This window comes from Sphaeramia orbicularis, chromosome 2 (assembly GCF_902148855.1).
Source record: "Sphaeramia orbicularis chromosome 2, fSphaOr1.1, whole genome shotgun sequence".
In the NCBI taxonomy this organism is placed as follows: Eukaryota; Metazoa; Chordata; class Actinopteri; order Kurtiformes; family Apogonidae; genus Sphaeramia; species Sphaeramia orbicularis.
In genome coordinates this window covers 27,649,430-27,667,653 of record NC_043958.1, presented here as the reverse complement: position 1 = coordinate 27,667,653, position 18,224 = coordinate 27,649,430, and the positions used below count along the sequence as shown (strand labels likewise).

Here is an 18,224-nt window from a genome sequence, read left to right as displayed (position 1 = left end):
GTGGACCATATAAAATCTGACCACGGGCTGTGATTGGCCCCCGGGCCGGACTTTGGACATGCCTGATTTACAGTCATGGAGTCACTTCAGAAAAACAAACATGACCGTCAAATGACAGATAAACTATGGCCACGCCCACACATGTTTCAGAATATCTACTCAGACTGAGATTAACATCAGGAAATATCTGACTGACAGTCCAACTAAGCTCCTCCCACTGGCGCTGGTGGAACCTGTGGGACCAGGTGAGGTTCTGTTCCATTCCAGGACACAGTTCACCTGAGACACACCAACACTTAGACTCTTCCATCAGCCTTCCACAGGTCAGTTTTCTATTCTTTCTCTTGTTTCTGTGTCATCTTTTTGTGGTATTTGATTTATTCTCCATAAACATTCACCAGTTTAGTGACGTTTATTACTGGTTCAAACTGGTTTTGGTTGGAGTTCAACCATTGGATGATGTTCCATGGGCTCCATTTGTCTTTGCAGATTCAAGAAATACCCTCTGATGCCTGACTGGGACAATCATGTGAGCTGAAGTGGTCCAGAACAGGAGTGAGTTTCACTGGACCATTAGGGACATTTCCATCACAGCGTCATTAACACAGTGAGTCTGTCACAAACTCAAATGTTTGTTGTTGAAATGACACTGAGAGATCAGAACCATCTGCAGTAGAACCTGAACAGAACACATCAAACACATGTTCAACACACAACATGGATTTTCTACCTCGTTTTTTTTTTAAATCAATCAATACTTCAATTTATTACAAAATTTTTACAAGTGTTGGGAATAACGGTGTTCAAAATAATGGCATTAGTAATGCCGTTATTGTTTTCCAGTAATAGGTAATCTAATTAATTACTATTTGAAACGTTACAACGCTGTTACCATTACCGGCAGTGAAATGTGGTATGTTACTACGCACTGATATCTATCTGCTGTTATCCGTCCTCGCTCGCTCAGCCAGGCATGATAGGTGTAACTTTCACGGACGACTCGAGTCTTTTGAACGGTTCTTTTCAGTGAATGATAAGAACCAATTCGTTGCGAGTCGTTCTTCTATTCAAATTGCCCACACTGCCTTCATGCTTCACCTGCGTGTCCCATGAGTCTGAGTTGTCCACGCTGCCTTCACCTGAACGACTAATGACATCTCATCAGTTTGAGTTGTCCACAGCACATCCCATTCACTTGAACGCAGCTGTGTATGCAGCTAATTTAGGGAAGGAGTTATCAGTGAGTCCGACTGACTGGATTGAGGACATTTACTGCTGTATCAGGGAGGAGCGACTGAAAAAAGTAGAGATGTGGGATTAACTGGAGGAGCATTTTGTTCCTGTTAATGCAGATCCCCTTATGTGGTGGAAAAGCCGGGCCCTGGTGGACCCCAGCCTCACCAAAGACATGGTATAGAAACTCTGTTTAGTGGAACATTGGTTCCATCTGAATGAGTATCCTGTAAAACAGGACTAATATTACCAGAGAAGCAGGGACGTGCACAGGATTATAGAGGGGCAGGGGCTCAAAGTCAGAAAAGGGCAGTATGTGTATTTTTTTCAGGCCGTAATAACACAATATGTGGCTTAATGTGAAATTAATAAAGTATCCATAGATAACAACATAGCTGTGTATATTGTGTAGCTGTGAGTGTTGCAATTGCTGTTTCTCTTGTGTCATCAAATTATTTTCAAAATGTATCATAATACTGAGGTTTGGAGGACACGCGATTCAGCTGCAATTCTAAACAGCAATAAAACATTGGCTTATTATCAGGCTCTGTATTGTTGAAGATAAAGATTGTAACACATGAACATTCAACTGTGAAACATTGAACATTGAAAAAAATATAGAAATAAATACTAGAAAAACAGTCCGGTTTAGTCTGTAGTTCAGCCTGCATGCCTACAGGACTGCAGTCAACATGTTGATCTCAATGATTTGTTGTTGACGTAGCATGTCGAGTTGAGCTGCTCCGTCCACCCGCTCCAGTCCGGCTTACACACCGGGGAGCGGATAGCTGTCCACCTGGACCTGATGGAAAGTTATCCCGGGGGGGGGGGGCAAACCGGTACACCAAGCCGCTCCTCCATGGATCTAGTTCTGACTCATGCTTTCCATCAGGTCCGACAAATAAATGAATCCACATTTGCACTCTTCTGCTGTTTATATTTTCTTTAATGCTGGTGAATGTCATTTTATTTGACTTCATTAATGCCAACTCCCATCACCGTGGTCGTGCCCTGTCAGGAAGCAGGGCTACAGGCTCCGAGCGCCGGTGTGCTTGAACGGCTTGATCCGTGCACGAAGCTGGACTTGGTTCTGATTTCTGTGAACGAAACTAGTTCCATGATCCGTAATCGGAACCGGTTACGAGAACGGAAACAACTTCACGCTCCCCCGAGAGGCTTTCAGCAGCACAGATAGAAGGAGCTCCTGCCTGGACCAGGGACCACTGTCCCACTGACAGAGAAACTGAGCCACATTTTTTTTTTTTTTTCAGGAAACAGTATCTCGTAAACTCAGAAAAACAGAGCTTTTTCCCCCCGGAAAACAGTGTCTCATAAAGTCAGAAAAAGAGCTTTTTTTTTTTTCAGGAAACAGTATCTCGTAAACTCAGAAAAACAACGCCGTTTTTTTGTTTTTGTTTTTTAACGTATTTTCTCTCGTAATTATGAGATAATTATCTCATTAATTCAGAAAAACAGAGCCGAAACTATTTTTTTTGTGAATGCAATACGCTTCCGTAGTATACCCACTTCTCTTATTCAACACTGTAATTTAGTAATTCCTCCAATTTGGTTATGAAGCTAATTAGATGTTGAAGTGGACTCACAAAGCGCAGTCCACTGATACTAAACAACACACTGTTGGTTGATGGACTCAGGGTCAAAGGTCGTCCTGAACCCAGTGCAACAGTCATGGCCTTCACAGAGGGTTCAGGTCTGAGATTCAAGTCTTCCTCTCAGACATGTTGAACTCTTTATGGACTCTTTTCACAGGTCCATTCCTCCTGCAGACTGAGGGAACTCCGGTATTTTACAGACTGTGTCCTGGAGCTGGTTTCCTGTTCCTCTAAACAGTTATTTCCAGTGTTGTGTAAGTTCCTTCCAAACTGTAATCCATTACAGTTACTCTTACTGTTACTTCAGTCATTACAATATTAGGGCATTTCTTCAACTAGGTGCACTTTTAGCCTTGTAAACTTGAATTTAAAAAAAAGTTTTTCAAAACCTACCTAACTCAGACTAAGTTTAAATAGTTTGTCTAGTTTGAAGATCTGTGAGAGGACAAACTTAGATTACGAGAGAAAGGGTTAATCTTGTACATTTTTTTCTCATCTGTGTTGATCAAATATCATTTCCACCACATCTCAATATACAACTGTTATATAATTATAAATAACTTATACCACTCTAGAATTGTCTGAGACCCTTTTTGTAACTTTTTATCAGGTTTTTAAATTGTGGAGGTTTTATGTGTGTGGAGAACTTTTACAATATTTTTTAAAAAAATGTTTGTGGTGGTGGAAATGACAAATTAATTAATGTGTATGTAAAGAAACAGTATTTATTTGAACATCCCTTAAATACTGATAATGATAGTACCTCAAGTATCTCTAGTTGAAGTTTAGTTCTTTTTTTTAGTTTAGTTTATCGCAGTTTTTTATATTTTGTTCAGCTTTTGTTTTGTCCCTATAGGCCTGTGACCTTTTCTGCTGTTGTCTTACATGGGATCTTTAAAAAACAAAAAGATACATGACTATAAAATATAATAACATTAATGTGGAATTAATGTTCATTTAATGTGTAGTGTTAAAAAGCAGAACATATCTGCTCTCACAGTCCATATCACTTGGACTTTAATTACATTTATTTAAAAAACAAAAAACTTATGAAGATACATGTTTGGAAATGACATCAATATTTAGTTGAGTTTTGATCATTCTGATCAACATGGTTTTAATATCACAATCCAACATTTCCTCCATCTTCTGTTTCCTACTGAACTCCACAACTTCAGACCTAGAAAAGTGAAAACTAAACCAAAAAAAAAAAAAAAATGTGTTTGTTTCTTTAAATTATTATAATAATGTGATAAAACTTCTCTGTAAAGGAACAGTTCCCAAAAAAACAATAAACAGTAACACGTGACTGTTTTTCATGGTGATAATGACTGTACAGATGAACCCCTCTGTATCCCTGTACATTTACTGCCTTCTGGAGACCCCCCCCAACTAAAAACGTACATGGAAAATAACTGATATTAAATCATCATGCGTCTGTTTTTCTACATTTATCTTTCAAACGTCTTCAGTTTGACTCAAAACAAGCAATAATTTTCAGAATTTCAACCCTAGAGGATTAGACTCACTCTCCCAGACCTCCCTCCGTCGTCATCTACAGTTAAAAGTCCTACACAACAGGACAATAACACTTCCTGTGAAACCTTTTAAAATAAAAGTAGATTGAGCAGCTGTTTATCATGTACAGGATGAATCAGTGTGGATTCAGGTCTGGACTGATGGTTTGTGTTCTGATGTGGATTCAGCAGAATGGATCAGAGTGAGGACAGAGAGGAGGGAGCCCCTCCCTGGAAGACCGCCAACAGACCCCCCACAGGACCTGGACCTGATCCCGGATCCAGACCTGGAAGCAGACCTGGACCTGGACCCAGTTGTCTGTCAATGAAAAGTGATAACTCCATATTTCGACTGATAGACTTTAAAAGAGGACATGTTTGTGAGCCTCAGTAAGTGAACGTCAGTATCAGAACAGCACAGAGTGACCCTCGATGGACTAACATACAAGGTGCAGATAAATGACTCATAGAGCTCAGTCTGAGTTTAGGTCTGGGGGTCCACTGATCTGTTTCAGCTTTTTAAATATTTTATTTTATTTATTGAGTGTCAGTGTTACATGGTGCATATATCCAAATGGTACGTAATGTTCATATAACAATCACAAAAGTTCTTTTAAACAATGCCCATCCCTTATTTTCTTTTTCTTTCTTCCCATAATTCATCCCCCCACCCTTCCAAGAACATACAGGACACCAACAGAGAAAAGAAAGAAAGAAAGAAAGAAAGAAAGAAAGAAAGAAAGAAATTAAAATAAAACATCTACATAGATTCACCATTGTTACAGTCAGGGTGCGATTTGGTTGGGGGGATGGGGGGATCAACCCCCCTCTGGTTTTTAAATCCCTTCTGCTCAATGAATTTCATTCTTGGGGGGGACAACCAACCAATGTAAATAACAGCAGGTTGTGACAGTTTTCTTCCACCTATATCCTACATTAGTGGCACTAACGTTCACCTGAACCAAACTGTTGGCAGTCTCACAGTTTGCACAATTCATGGAGCCTATAGAGCAGTGGAGGGGGTCCAGTGGATACAGGTTAAAAGTTGTGAATATTTCACATAAGATCTGCTGTACAACAGACGAATAGAACCCAGGAACTGGACGTTGAAAGTATGTAAAGTTTCACTTTCGTTTCATGCTAGCGTTAGTTACATTAGAAATGGACCACACACCCCCTCACTCTGACCAAAAAAAAACCAAAAAAAACCCCCCTCTGTTTTTTTGACACATCGCACCCTGGTTATAGAGTTGTGCAGTATACGTTATGATTTATTTAAGTACAAATGTAAGAGGGCTGCAAAGTAGGCACGGATTGAAGTTTACACAAATATGTCAACACTGGATCCCATACAGAAAAGAATGTATCCCTAGATCCTCTGAGTGTGTATTTTATTTTCTCTAACTATGAATTGCATTAGGTCATTAAACCACAGACACGTCAGGTGGGTTTTTAGATTTCCAATGCTATAATATTCTTCTCCGTGCCAGCAGTATTGTGAAAGCCATGATGTTTTTAGGTCTTTTCCTGATGGTAGAACGTCTACTATCTGTGGTACCAAACACAGCCATTACTGCACTGGGTTGGACAGCCATATTAAGGTCCTCTGACAATGTTCTAAAGATCGCAGACCAATACGATGTCAGTGCTGGGCATGACCAAATCCTATGGGTTCAGTCAGCCGGAGTGTTTCCACACCTGTCACAGCTGGCATCTGTGTTAGCGTATATTTTAGCCAGTCCTGTTTTGGAGAAATGAATGCGACGTAAGTTCTTGAATTGTATTATGCTTAGTTTGGCACAGGAAGTACTGTCATTCACTCTGTGTAGAGGGTTGTCTCATATGTCCTCCTCCAAGTCTTCCCCCAAGATCTGGTTCAGCTTTAACACATTCTTATCTTAGATCTTGGCCCTGAGTCCTCACATATGAGCGTCAGGTCAGAGGTCACAGCAGAGTCAGAAAACATTTGACAGAGAACAGCATCTCCTTTAAAGTTCACACGAAAACTGGATTCTTCTGCAGTAGGATATGAATCACACTAAGACCATAGTTTAATGTCAGAGTTCAGCACTAAAACCACTGTACCATCAATGTTCACAGACCTGGACCTGGACCTGGACCCAGCTGTGTGTCCATGAAGAGTGATGACTCGATGTTTCTCCCGATATGTTTTAAAACAGAACGTGTTTCAGAAACTCAGTAAGTGAACCTCAGATCTGGTCTAGATTCACCAACAGGGTTTTCAGCTCAGTCAGTCCTAACTTGGCATTCTAGGTCCGACCTAAAGTTAGTCCTGTTGAACCATCAGCATCACATGGTCCTTTTCTTCAGTCTATGGTTCAGACACTGGAATCACACTAAACCTGATCAATGAAAACCTGTTGTAGTGGGAGCTGGTCCTGGATGATACTGGATCAGAGTCCAGGGTTGATTCCTGGTCCATTGAACACCTTTGTATCATATGTTGTGAGTGCAGATGGTGAGAAGACACATTGTCAGGACAGAGCTGTTGGTTTAATCCAAATGTTGATGAGATCAACTAAACCCAGTGAGTGTGAAGCTCCAAACAGACTCACATGTTAATTCTCAGTGGGATCAGTAGGACCAGGACACCTGTCCCACTACAGGGGGTCATGTGACTCATGTTGGTTTCAGTGTGGACAGACATAATGTGAGCTCATTGTTGATGTTTGGTCCACAGAGTGGAGCAGCAGAGCTCAGAGGTTCCCACTGGTCTACAGGATCAGACTCAGCTGGACTCCATATTTAAGGTGAGTACATGTCCAATATCTACTGGTCCATCTGTCCTGTCCAATCATCTCCTGCTGCTGGTTTCAGACCAGTGGACGTCACTGTGTCCAACATGGACCTGAGCTTTGGTCCATGGGTGGACTTTGTGTCTTTCACCATGTTCTGTGTTCCAGCTGCTGGAGGAGAACATCTGCACTTTTGTCAAGAACGAACTGAAGAAGTTCCACCAGGTTCTGAGTACAAATTACCCAGAATGCTCAGAGAGTCTGAAGAATGAGGATGAAGAGCAGAGGAGGAGCTCAGAGGCTTTTCTGAGGATCACACTGAACTTCCTGAGGAGGCTGAAGCAGGAGGAGCTGGCTGAGCGTCTGTACCGCAGTAAGACCATTCTGTACAGATTGAACAGATGAAAATACTTGGATTTACTGTGAGACTGATGGTTTTATCTGGGTCTGCATTCAGGAAGTCAGTCTGGAGTTCATCAGCGGAAACTGAAACGTAACCTGCAGCAGAAATTTGAGTGTGTGTTTGAGGGCATCGCTAAAGCAGGAAACCCCAAAACCCTCCTGAACCAGATCTACACAGAGCTCTACATCACAGAGGGAGGGGCTACAGAGGTCAACCAGGACCATGAGGTCAGACAGATTGAAACAGCATCCAGGAACCCACACAGACCACCAACAACCATCAGATGTGAAGACATCTTTAAAACACCACCTGACAGACATCAACCAATCAGAACAGTGCTGACAAAGGGCGTGGCCGGCATCGGGAAAACAGTGTCCACACAGAAGTTCAGTCTGGACTGGGCTGAAGACAAAGCCAACCAGGACATCCACTTCATATTTCCATTCACCTTCAGAGAGCTGAATGTGCTGAAACAGAAGAAGTTCAGCTTGGTGGAACTGGTTCATCACTTCTTCACTGAAACCAAAGAAGCAGGAATCTGGATCTTTGAAGACCACCAGGTGGTGTTCATCTTAGATGGTCTGGATGAGTGTCGACCTCCTCTGGACTTCAACAACACTCAGATCCTGACTGATGTTACAGAGTCCACCTCAGTGGATGTGCTGCTGATGAATCTCATCAGGGGGAACCTGCTTCCCTCTGCTCGCCTCTGGATAACCACACGACCTGCAGCAGCCAATCAGATCCCTGCTCAGTGTGTTGACCTGGTGACAGAGGTCAGAGGGTTCACTGACCCACAGAAGGAGGAGTACTTCAGGAAGAGGTTCACAGATGAAGAAGTGACCAACACAGTCATCTCCCACATCAAGACATCACGCAGCGTCCACATCATGTGTCACATCCCAGTCTTCTGTTGGATCACTGCTAGAGTTCTGGAGGACGTGTTGAAGACTACAGAGAGAAGACAACTGCCCAAGACCCTGACTGAGATGTACATTCACTTCCTGGTGGTTCAGGCCAAACTGAAGAACGTCAAGTATGATAGAAGATCTGAGACAGATCCACACTGGAGTCCAGAGACCATGGAGATGATTGAGTCTCTAGGAAAACTGGCCTTTGAGCAGCTGAAGAAAGGAAACCTGATCTTCTATGAATCAGACCTTACAGAGTGTGGCATTGATATCAGCTCAGCCTCAGTGTACTCAGGAGTGTTCACAGAGGTCTTCAAAGAGGAGAGAGGACTGTACCAAGACCAGAGGTTCTGCTTCATCCATCTGAGTGTCCAGGAGTTTCTGGCTGCTCTTCATGTCCATCAGACCTTCATTAACACTGGAGTCAATCTGCTGTCAAAGAGACGGACCACATCCCAGAGGTCTGGACCTACACAGACACAGTTCTACCAGACTGCTGTGGACCAAGCCTTACAGAGTCCAAATGGACACCTGGACCTGTTCCTCCGCTTCCTCCTGGGTCTATCACTGCAGGCCAATCAGAGTCTCCTACAGAGTCTGTTGAAACCAACAGGAAGCAGCTCAGAGACCAACCAGAAAACTGTAAAGTACATCAAAAAGAAGATCAGTGAGAATGTGTCTGCAGAGAGAAGCATCAACCTGTTCCACTGTCTGAATGAACTGGATGATGGATCTCTGGTGGATCAGATCCCACAGTACCTGAGATCAGGACGTCCATCCACAGAACAACTGTCTCCTGCTGAGTGGTCAGCTCTGGCCTTCATCTTACTGTCATCAGAAAAAGACCTGGATGTGTTTGACCTGAAGGAATACTCTGCTTCAGAGGAGGTTCTTCTGAGGCTGCTGCCAGTAGTCAAAGCCTCCAACAAAGCTCTGTGAGAACAAACAGTTTGATCAAATATCTCAAATATGGATCTATCATTTCAACCAGATCAATAACTTTATACTCATCCCTTTTGTTTTGTCCAGACTCAGTGGCTGTAACCTGTCAGAGAGAAGCTGTGAAGCTCTGTCCTCAGTTCTCAGATCCCAGTCCTGTAGTCTGACACTTCTGGATCTGAGCACCAATGACCTGAAGGATTCAGGAGTGCAGATCCTGTCAGATGGACTGAAGAGTCCAGGATGCAGACTGGACACTCTTAGGTCAGGGTTCAACAAAGAACACAACACATCATTTCAATGTTTGTCTCTAGTTGTTGGATGGATTGAACTTGTCAGTGGTTGTTTGTGTTGAACTCCAAACCAGTTCTACTGATCTTCAACTGTGTTCAGAGTCTGTAACTCATAGACTTTACACACTGAAGTCCTGTTTGTGAAGTCCCGTGCATTCACAGACTCTGTTCAATGACTCCAACTCCAATGATCTCCATCCTCAGTTGATGGATGTGATGTTTTGTGTTGCAGATTGTCAGGATGTCTGATCACAGAGGAAGGATGTTCTTCTCTGGTCTCAGCCCTAAAGTCCAATCCGTCCCATCTCAGACTGCTAGACCTGAGCTACAACCATCCAGGAGCCTCAGGACAGGAGCTGTCTGCTCTAGTGGAGGATCCACACTGGAGACTGGACACTGTCAGGTATGGACTGAGCTGATGCGTCCACAGATAATGGCAGATAGAACAGGTAGAGCTGACAGGAACCATCTGTCAGAGCTGGGATCCATCCTGTATGAAGGTCCAGCCCATGTTCAAAGACAAACAGACTCAGTCAGTGATTCAGAAGGAACCATTTAGTGGATGTGAACAGAAAAGCTTCAGTGGATCAGAGGGATGGAATGTCCATGTTTCCAGCTGCTCTGACCCTCCTCCTCCTTTCAGGTTGGATCCTGCTGGAGTCCGATGGTTGAAACCAGGTCCAAGGAAGTGTAAGTGTGATTTCATTAGATTGATTCAAACCAACCTGAACCCCAACTGGGACCTGATTCCACATTCTAAACATCTAAAGTGTTCATGAAGACAGTCAGTTTAGTGGAAGGATGAGCTGATAGCTGATTAATCAGGACTGGTACCACATGGACCCACATACCCTGAGCAGTGAGTCCTCAGGTCCAGTCCCAGACTATTTAGTGCATATCAGAGCTCTAGTGTCTTTATGCACATTTACAGTCTTTACTGTCAGCTGATCACTGATCAGTAACTGCAGCTGGATTGTGTTTTCTTCTGTCCATCAGATTTCTGTGAACTCACCCTGGATCCAAACACAGCAAACAAATGCCTCAAACTGTCTGAAAACAACAAGAAGGTGGAACTAGTGGAGGAGGTTCAGTCATATCCTGATCATCAGGGCAGATTTGACTACTATCCTCAGCTGATGTGTTCAACTGGTCTGACTGGTTGCTGTTACTGGGAGGTCCAGTGGCGTGGATATGTTTGTATATCAGTGACTTACAGAGGAATCAGAAGGAAAGGAGACAGTGCAGACTGTGGGTTTGGAGAAAATGATCAGTCCTGGAGTTTGTGGTGTGATGGACATGGATACAGGGCCTGGCATAATAACGAATACACACCCCTCCCTCGGTCCTCCTCCTCCTCCTCTGGTACAGTATCAGTGTATGTGGACTGTCCTGCTGGATCTGTGTCCTTCTACAGAGTCTCCTCTGACAAACTGATCCACCTCCACACCTTCAAAACCACATTCACTGAACCACTGTTTGGAGGATTTCGACTCTGGAAACCAGGATCCACAGTGTATTTGTGTTGTGTGTAGTTGTCTGCTTGTGTGATGAGTATTTGTATTGTGTGTTTGTGTAGTTGTGTCGTTTGTCTGTGTACATATGTGCTGTACATGTATTAAATCCATCTGGTCTTAAAGGTGGATCTGTTCATCTGTTCTAGTCAACATTTGCATCTGATTCCAGTTGTTCCAAAGCCCATTCCTCGGTGAATCCATGGGTGAAGATCACACACCACAAACACAACATGATGAAAACCACAGAAAACACAATCACTGTAGTGTCTGACTTCATGATTTAGTTCTGATTTTCTTCACATTCCGGTCAACCAATTCAATCAGAGTTCTTCTTCAACTCCACTAAAACAGTGTCAGAGACACAATAGTGTTGACCATCAGTGAAAGGACACTGGAACATTTGGACTCTTTTCACTGTGGTCCATTCTTTGTCCTCACTCAGTCTGGACTTCCTCAGAACTCCCATCAGCCCTTTCACAACAAACATTCATTCCAGTCACTGAACAGATGCTCCTCTGATCTGATTGGATTAAAACCCTCTGCGTTTCTACATGTCTAGACTTGGACTGGATTGGACTTTTCCTGTTGTGTCCACCTGCTCAGCCACTGCACATGGAAATGAACATCTGTTCTCCTGTCACATTCATGTTCTTGTGTTTGGTCCCTGACAAATAAATTCACTCCTGAACTAAAGCCATGTTTGGATTCAGTGGGATTGACTCTGATTGAAGGGATCAGTGTGTCTGATGGTCATCACCATTAAACAGACACAAATCAGTGGAAAGTCACAGATAGAAGAACCTGCCTGACAATGGTCCTGGTTCAGTGTTCTTCAGGGTCTCAGTGGTCCAGTGGTGGTTGTCTGTCCATCCATGAGTCCTGTACAAACACAAACACCTCATTCAGCAGACGTTCAACAAAGACAACTCAACAACATGTCCACAAACACAGAATCCAAATCCACAGCTCGGGTTGGCGTCCACAGCACAACTCACTACAGCTGTTCAAACCACTGCATGTTGTTCTGTTGGTCAACAAATGGGAATGTGAGCCTTACTGCCACCATCTGGTCTGGAGTGGGAACTACAACTGTATGACCACACTGACCAAACAACTCATTTATGTCATTATTCAACTATTTCATCTGTGGAAACAAATGTAATTTAACCCTCAACTTCACCATTTAGAAATAAATCTGTGATAGAATCTGATTCATAAACTATGAAAATAAATGTATGAACCATGAAATGAACATGTGTAAAGGCTGATCTGTGTTTACATGCAGGATTTTTATTTTCACCACAATGTGGAACTGTCCAACTACACAAACTGATGACACATTGGATTGTTTCACTTTAGTCCTTGTTGTAATTACATCTTTTATTTTAAGTCACTTTGAGCAACAGATTTCTTCTTCCAGGTCCAAATGGTTTCTATGGTTACGTCAGTATATGGAACCAAGTGATATTGAACACAGGAATCACAATCATCTGATCCAGAGATTGGTGACAACAAAAGGTCATTTTATCAACAACATTAATAAAAACACTAATAAACTGCACTAAACAACAAAAGAACCACAACAGCAGCAATTTATGATGAGGGTCAACATGGATTGCAGTACATAAAATGGACACAAGGGGGCTCACGGGGCCCTGACAGTGGTCTACTACACCTGTCACAAATGGACACTGAAAACAGAATCAAAACAAGGATCAGAATAATGGTCTATGTGCAGAGATTTAACATTTGCCAAATCAACTCAATCAAACATCACTAACCTGCACTGACAGTTTCACATGTTTCTGCTTCTGTCCATGTTGTATCTTCATCAACATCTGAACCACCTAACGTTCATGAATATGTTTTTGGGGTTCAGTTTAGATTGTCTACCCTGTTTTACTGGAAAATACTGAAACAGCACAAATACATGACAAGTGAAGTGATGAATGAAGCTGAATATAAAGTAGAAATATGAGCGAGCTGATATCATTGACATTACAACAGAACAACACAACAACAGGGTAGTGAGGAACATCTGGAGTTGGTTCTTCAGTGCCTTCAACGGTGGCTCACTGCGCCTACTGTGCTAAATGCTAATGCTAGGGGATAACTACAGGAATAATAAAGTGAGTTAACCTTTAACCTTAACAAACACCCAGACTACAACGGAACGCAGCAGCTCCAGATAACGGAGGGAAACCAAGGAGTGACGTTTAATGCAGAGTCTGATCAATAATCCATACTGTTAGCAGATATTTAATGTATGAACTCACACAAACATATTCTATATTAGCTGAAAATACCAAACATTTAGAAATAGTTGAGTTCTAAACTCAGTCCAGGATTAAACTGACCTCAGTCTGAAGTCCAAGTTAAACCAGCTGGGTGGAGTAGAACCTACTGTTAAACACCAACTCAACATCAAGTGGTGGTCAAACTGTCTCCTGAACCCAAACTGAGTGAAATTTACTGTAGATTCTGATCTATGGCATCAAATAGCCAACTGGATTAACAATTAACGCAATGTTTGGAAAGCCAGGTCCATTATTGATGTGGATTCATTGGATTAACCCTTTCATGCATGAATTATGAGAACCTTAATCATTTTTTTTCCCTGACTGTTTTTATTCTTCTTTAGGTATGAAAAAAAAAATTGTGATTGAATTTTATTTTATGAGCCTACTTTTCATGGAGTTACAAAAATGTCCACTCAGATGGACATCATGCATTTTATTTTTATTTAACCTTTATTTAACCAGGTAAGTTAGTTGAGAACTGATTCTCATTTACAATAACAACCTGGCCAAGAGGCAGCACACAAACAGAATGAGTAGCAGCACAGTTTGCATGTACAAATGACAGAACAGATTAAGAATTTTATTTTCGAAGCAAAGAAACATGCATATACTGACATACTGTGTAAAAACTATGAAATAAAAATATTTTTAATGCTGCTAATCTGATGCTTTCTCACATTTTAACATACTATAATACTTTTTATTACTCATTCAGATAATATGCAACTAAACAAAAAAAACTTTTTGTTAAAAAACAAAAAAAGTAAACTGCTAATTACAGTCTAATAACAATTAGCAATTGATGTACACTCAAATATGTTACTGCAGATCAGGTTTATTAAGAACAGGAAAGTTACAGTAATGGTATGAACTGCAGTGTATGGGATGATGCAGAAGCGTCCATTGTGTTGGCTGATATGGAACTAAAACAACAAACCCATGAATATACAACAGAACAGCTGTAGAATAGTTATCCACTGTAGTGACCACTATGCATGAAAGGGTTAAATTCAGTCATAACTATATGTTGGACTGAGGTGATTCTATTAACAGGTGAGTTTGGTGGATTTCACTATGAACTGTTGGTGGAAACTATTCCATTCCATTACTTTAAAAACTAGAAGCACTCGGAGAGCGTAGACCTCCGCCAAGGCTGATCAGTGCCCCCCCCCCCCCCCCCCGTGGGCCCCCCCACGCCAAGGAGGTTATGTTTTTGCCTGGGTTTGTTTGTTTGTTTGTCTGTCTGTTTGTCTGTCCGTTAGTGTGCAACATAACTCAAAAAGTTATGGACAGATTTTGATGAAATTTTCAGCGTTTGTTGGAAATGGGCCCCCCCGTGGCCCCCCCACCCCCACCCCCGATCACCACCAAAATTTAATCATTTCTTCCTTATCCCATTTCCAACAAACCCTGAAAATTTCATCAAAATCTGTCCAGAACTTTTTGAGTTATGTTGCACACTAACGGACAGACAAACAGACAAACAAACAAACAAACCCTGGCAAAAACATAACCTCCTTGGCGGAGGTAATAATAATAATTCCAATTGAAGTTCATGGTTAACACTAATAATTGTCTTTTCCCATTAAACATATGAATTGGATTCCAGAGCTTCTGTATCTAATTGTATGAACCATTCCAGAAACATTCCAACTGATCCTGCTGTAGTCTAGATGAACAGTTCCACAGATACCAGTCAGGTCTTCCCTGTGTCCTTTCTCTGGGTTTGTGTGTGTGCAGGTGAGGCTGACACACAGTCCAGTCTGCGTCCGTTGGCCTGTTTCCACATTTGTGTTCAACAGACTGTATACACACAGCTTTAAAGCAGCTCAGACTGCAGCTCCAAGTGGCTTGTCTGTCAACAGCCTGCAGCGGTTGGCCTTCACACAATCCAGCTGGAAATGGGACTGAGTGGACTGGACACAGACTAGAGGACACCTTACCTTCACTGGTCCGGGTCCAGTCCGGTTCAGTCCAGGTCCAACGCGGCCCCTCTGCCTCCTCAGCTGGCTCTGTCAGCTGACTCCCCCCTCCCTCCCTCCTCGCACAAACGGGGAAGACAAGAAAAGAGACACGTTGAATGACAGCTCCACTGTGTTGGCTTTTCTGTCCATTTCATTGGATAAAGCTGTGAAAAAACACAAAGGCTTCAACTGATTTAACGGATCCAAAGCTCCCAAATGTTACCCAGACGGCAGCTAACAATATATTAGCATTGGCATTAGCGGCTAAGCTAACTACGCTAACAGAACCAGAGGTGAAAAGTCAAATATCATTGACCTTGTCCTCATAAAATACTTGGAACGTGTGGACAGTAAAATGCGACAGAAATAAAATCAAATCTGTCTCTCACCACTGTTGTGAATCCGTCTTTTTGTCTCCGCCAGTGATTCAGACAGGTACAAATCCCACAATGCATCTGTACATTTTTTTTTTAATTTCCCAGGCTCCCAAATGAGACAAAAGATTAGCATTAGCGGCTAAGCTAACTGCGCTAACGTCCATTTTTTTAGTTTCCCGAACTCCTAAATGAGACAATATATATATATATGTCAGGGTAGAGACTGCGATTTGGTTGGATCGGCGATTCTACCAGTAGAGACTCCGATCGGAGTCTCTACTGGTAGAAACTCCGATCCTAACCCTAACCCTAACCATTCTACTGGCAGGATCGGAGTCTCTACTGGTAGAATCGCCGATCCTACCAGATCGCAGTCTCTACCCTTGCATCTATATGCGTTAGCATTAGCGGCTAAGCTACCAGCGCTAACGTTCATTTTGTCAGTTTCCTGGGCTCCTAAATGAGACAATAGATAGGCGTTAGCATTAGCGGCTAAGCTAACGGCGCTAACGTCCATTTTGTCAGTTTCCCGGGCTCTGCGGTACAGTAGTGACCCCATGTATTCCACAATGCATCAGTGTGAGTTGTGGTTGGTGCCACAGTGCTGTTGTGGGCTCAGTAACTGTGGTTTGAGTGGAAATCCAGTGGTTTGGAGCCAAATGTGTGTTGGATTAGTGGAGCTGGAGCCTGGTTGTAAATGTTGTGGTCTTTGTTGGACCAGTTTTGGAGGCAGTAACGCTCACCCATATGGTACATATGGTACTTTAAAATACTCACATCTACCACATATGGCACTTTAATATACTCACATCTACTACATATGGTACTGTAAAAACTCACATCTGCCACATATGGTACTTTAATATACTCACATCTACCACATATGGTACTTTAAAATACTCACATCTACTACATATGGTACTGTAAAAACTCACATCTCCTACATATGGTACTTTAAAATACTCACATCTGCCACATATGGTACTTTAATATACTCACATCTACCACATATGGTACTTTAAAATACTCACATCTACTACATATGGTACTTTGAAATTCTCACATCTAACACATATGGTACTTTAAAATAATCACATCTACTACATATGGTACTTTGAAATTCTCACATCTAACACATATGGTACTTTAAAATAATCACATCTACTACATATGGTACTTTAAACTACTCACATCTAACACATATGGTACTTTAAAATAATCACATCTAACACATGGTGCTTTAAAATACTCACATCTACTACATATGGTACTGTAAAATACTGACATCTGCCACATATGGTACTTTAAAATACTCACATCTACTACATATGGTACTGTAAAATACTGACATCTACCACATATGGTACTTTAAAATACTCACATCTACTACATATGGTACTTTAAAATACTCACATCTACCACATATGGTACTGTAAAATACTGACATCTACCACATATGGTACTTAAAAATACTCACATCTACTACATATGGTACTTTAAAATACTCACATCTACTACATATGGTACTTTAAACTACTCACATCTAACACATATGGTACTTTAAAATAATCACATCTAACACACGGTGCTTTAAAATACTCACATCTACTACATATGGTACTTTAAAATACTGACATCTACCACATATGGTACTTTAAAATACTGACATCTACCACATATGGTACTTTAAAATACTCACATCTGCTGAAACACTATATGTTAAATGTTCTATGTTTGAACAGTCATCAGTTAAAGAGCTTCATTTGAGGCATTTCCTACAAAAGATGCAAAAAATGGACAAAGACATGTTGTCTTTGGATGGACAGATTAGGACAGCCCACCAAGGAATTCAATGAGTGGAACACCAGGTGAGGGGGGGCATTGTCCCATGTAATAGGTGGTATTCACATGGGTATTTTGGTCTGTTGTTTGTGACCTACAAAAGTAGTATTGTGATGTTACAGGTCATACATGAAGTTTTTTTTTTTAAATTAATAACGGTTATTTCAAACATCCTAAAAGTACTTTTTGCTGTCTGAAAGAGGCAAATGTTTCTTTTTTAAAATTGGGAATGCACAAAAATACTGTTCTGATGATTCAGGGACTGAACACTATGTATTCTTTTTGCAACAGAATAGGAACATTTAAGCAGGATCTTAAACTGTAATGTCAGTAAAACAATATTTATTTATTTATTTGTGTGATTTTTGTACTGGTAAAGCCACGTGTTCCAAATGCTGAACTATAAGTTTTTCCACGAAATAATCTTTAAAAAAAATCACCTTGTTAACAGTATTGGGATATATTGTGATATATCGTATCGTGATCCTAGTATTGTGATTTGTATCGTATCGCCAAATTCTTGCCAATACACACCCCTACAAGCTAACTGCGAAAAGTTTGA

At 41.6% G+C, this 18,224-nt stretch overlaps 1 protein-coding gene across 1 annotated transcript; it reads left to right on the top strand.

Moving 5' to 3' along the window:
* The first annotated feature begins 161 nt into the window (after window positions 1-161).
* Window positions 162-10,613, top strand: LOC115433387 (NLR family CARD domain-containing protein 3-like). The gene is made up of 11 exons (XM_030154767.1): window positions 162-323; window positions 490-607; window positions 3,004-3,100; window positions 4,553-4,753; window positions 6,464-6,562; window positions 7,065-7,134; window positions 7,288-7,484; window positions 7,581-9,368; window positions 9,463-9,636; window positions 9,898-10,068; window positions 10,309-10,613. Exons 4-11 carry the CDS (start codon window positions 4,557-4,559, stop codon window positions 10,442-10,444), a joined length of 2,832 nt encoding a protein of 943 aa, XP_030010627.1. The 5' UTR covers window positions 162-323; window positions 490-607; window positions 3,004-3,100; window positions 4,553-4,556; the 3' UTR covers window positions 10,445-10,613.
* The last annotated feature ends 7,611 nt before the right edge of the window (window positions 10,614-18,224 follow it).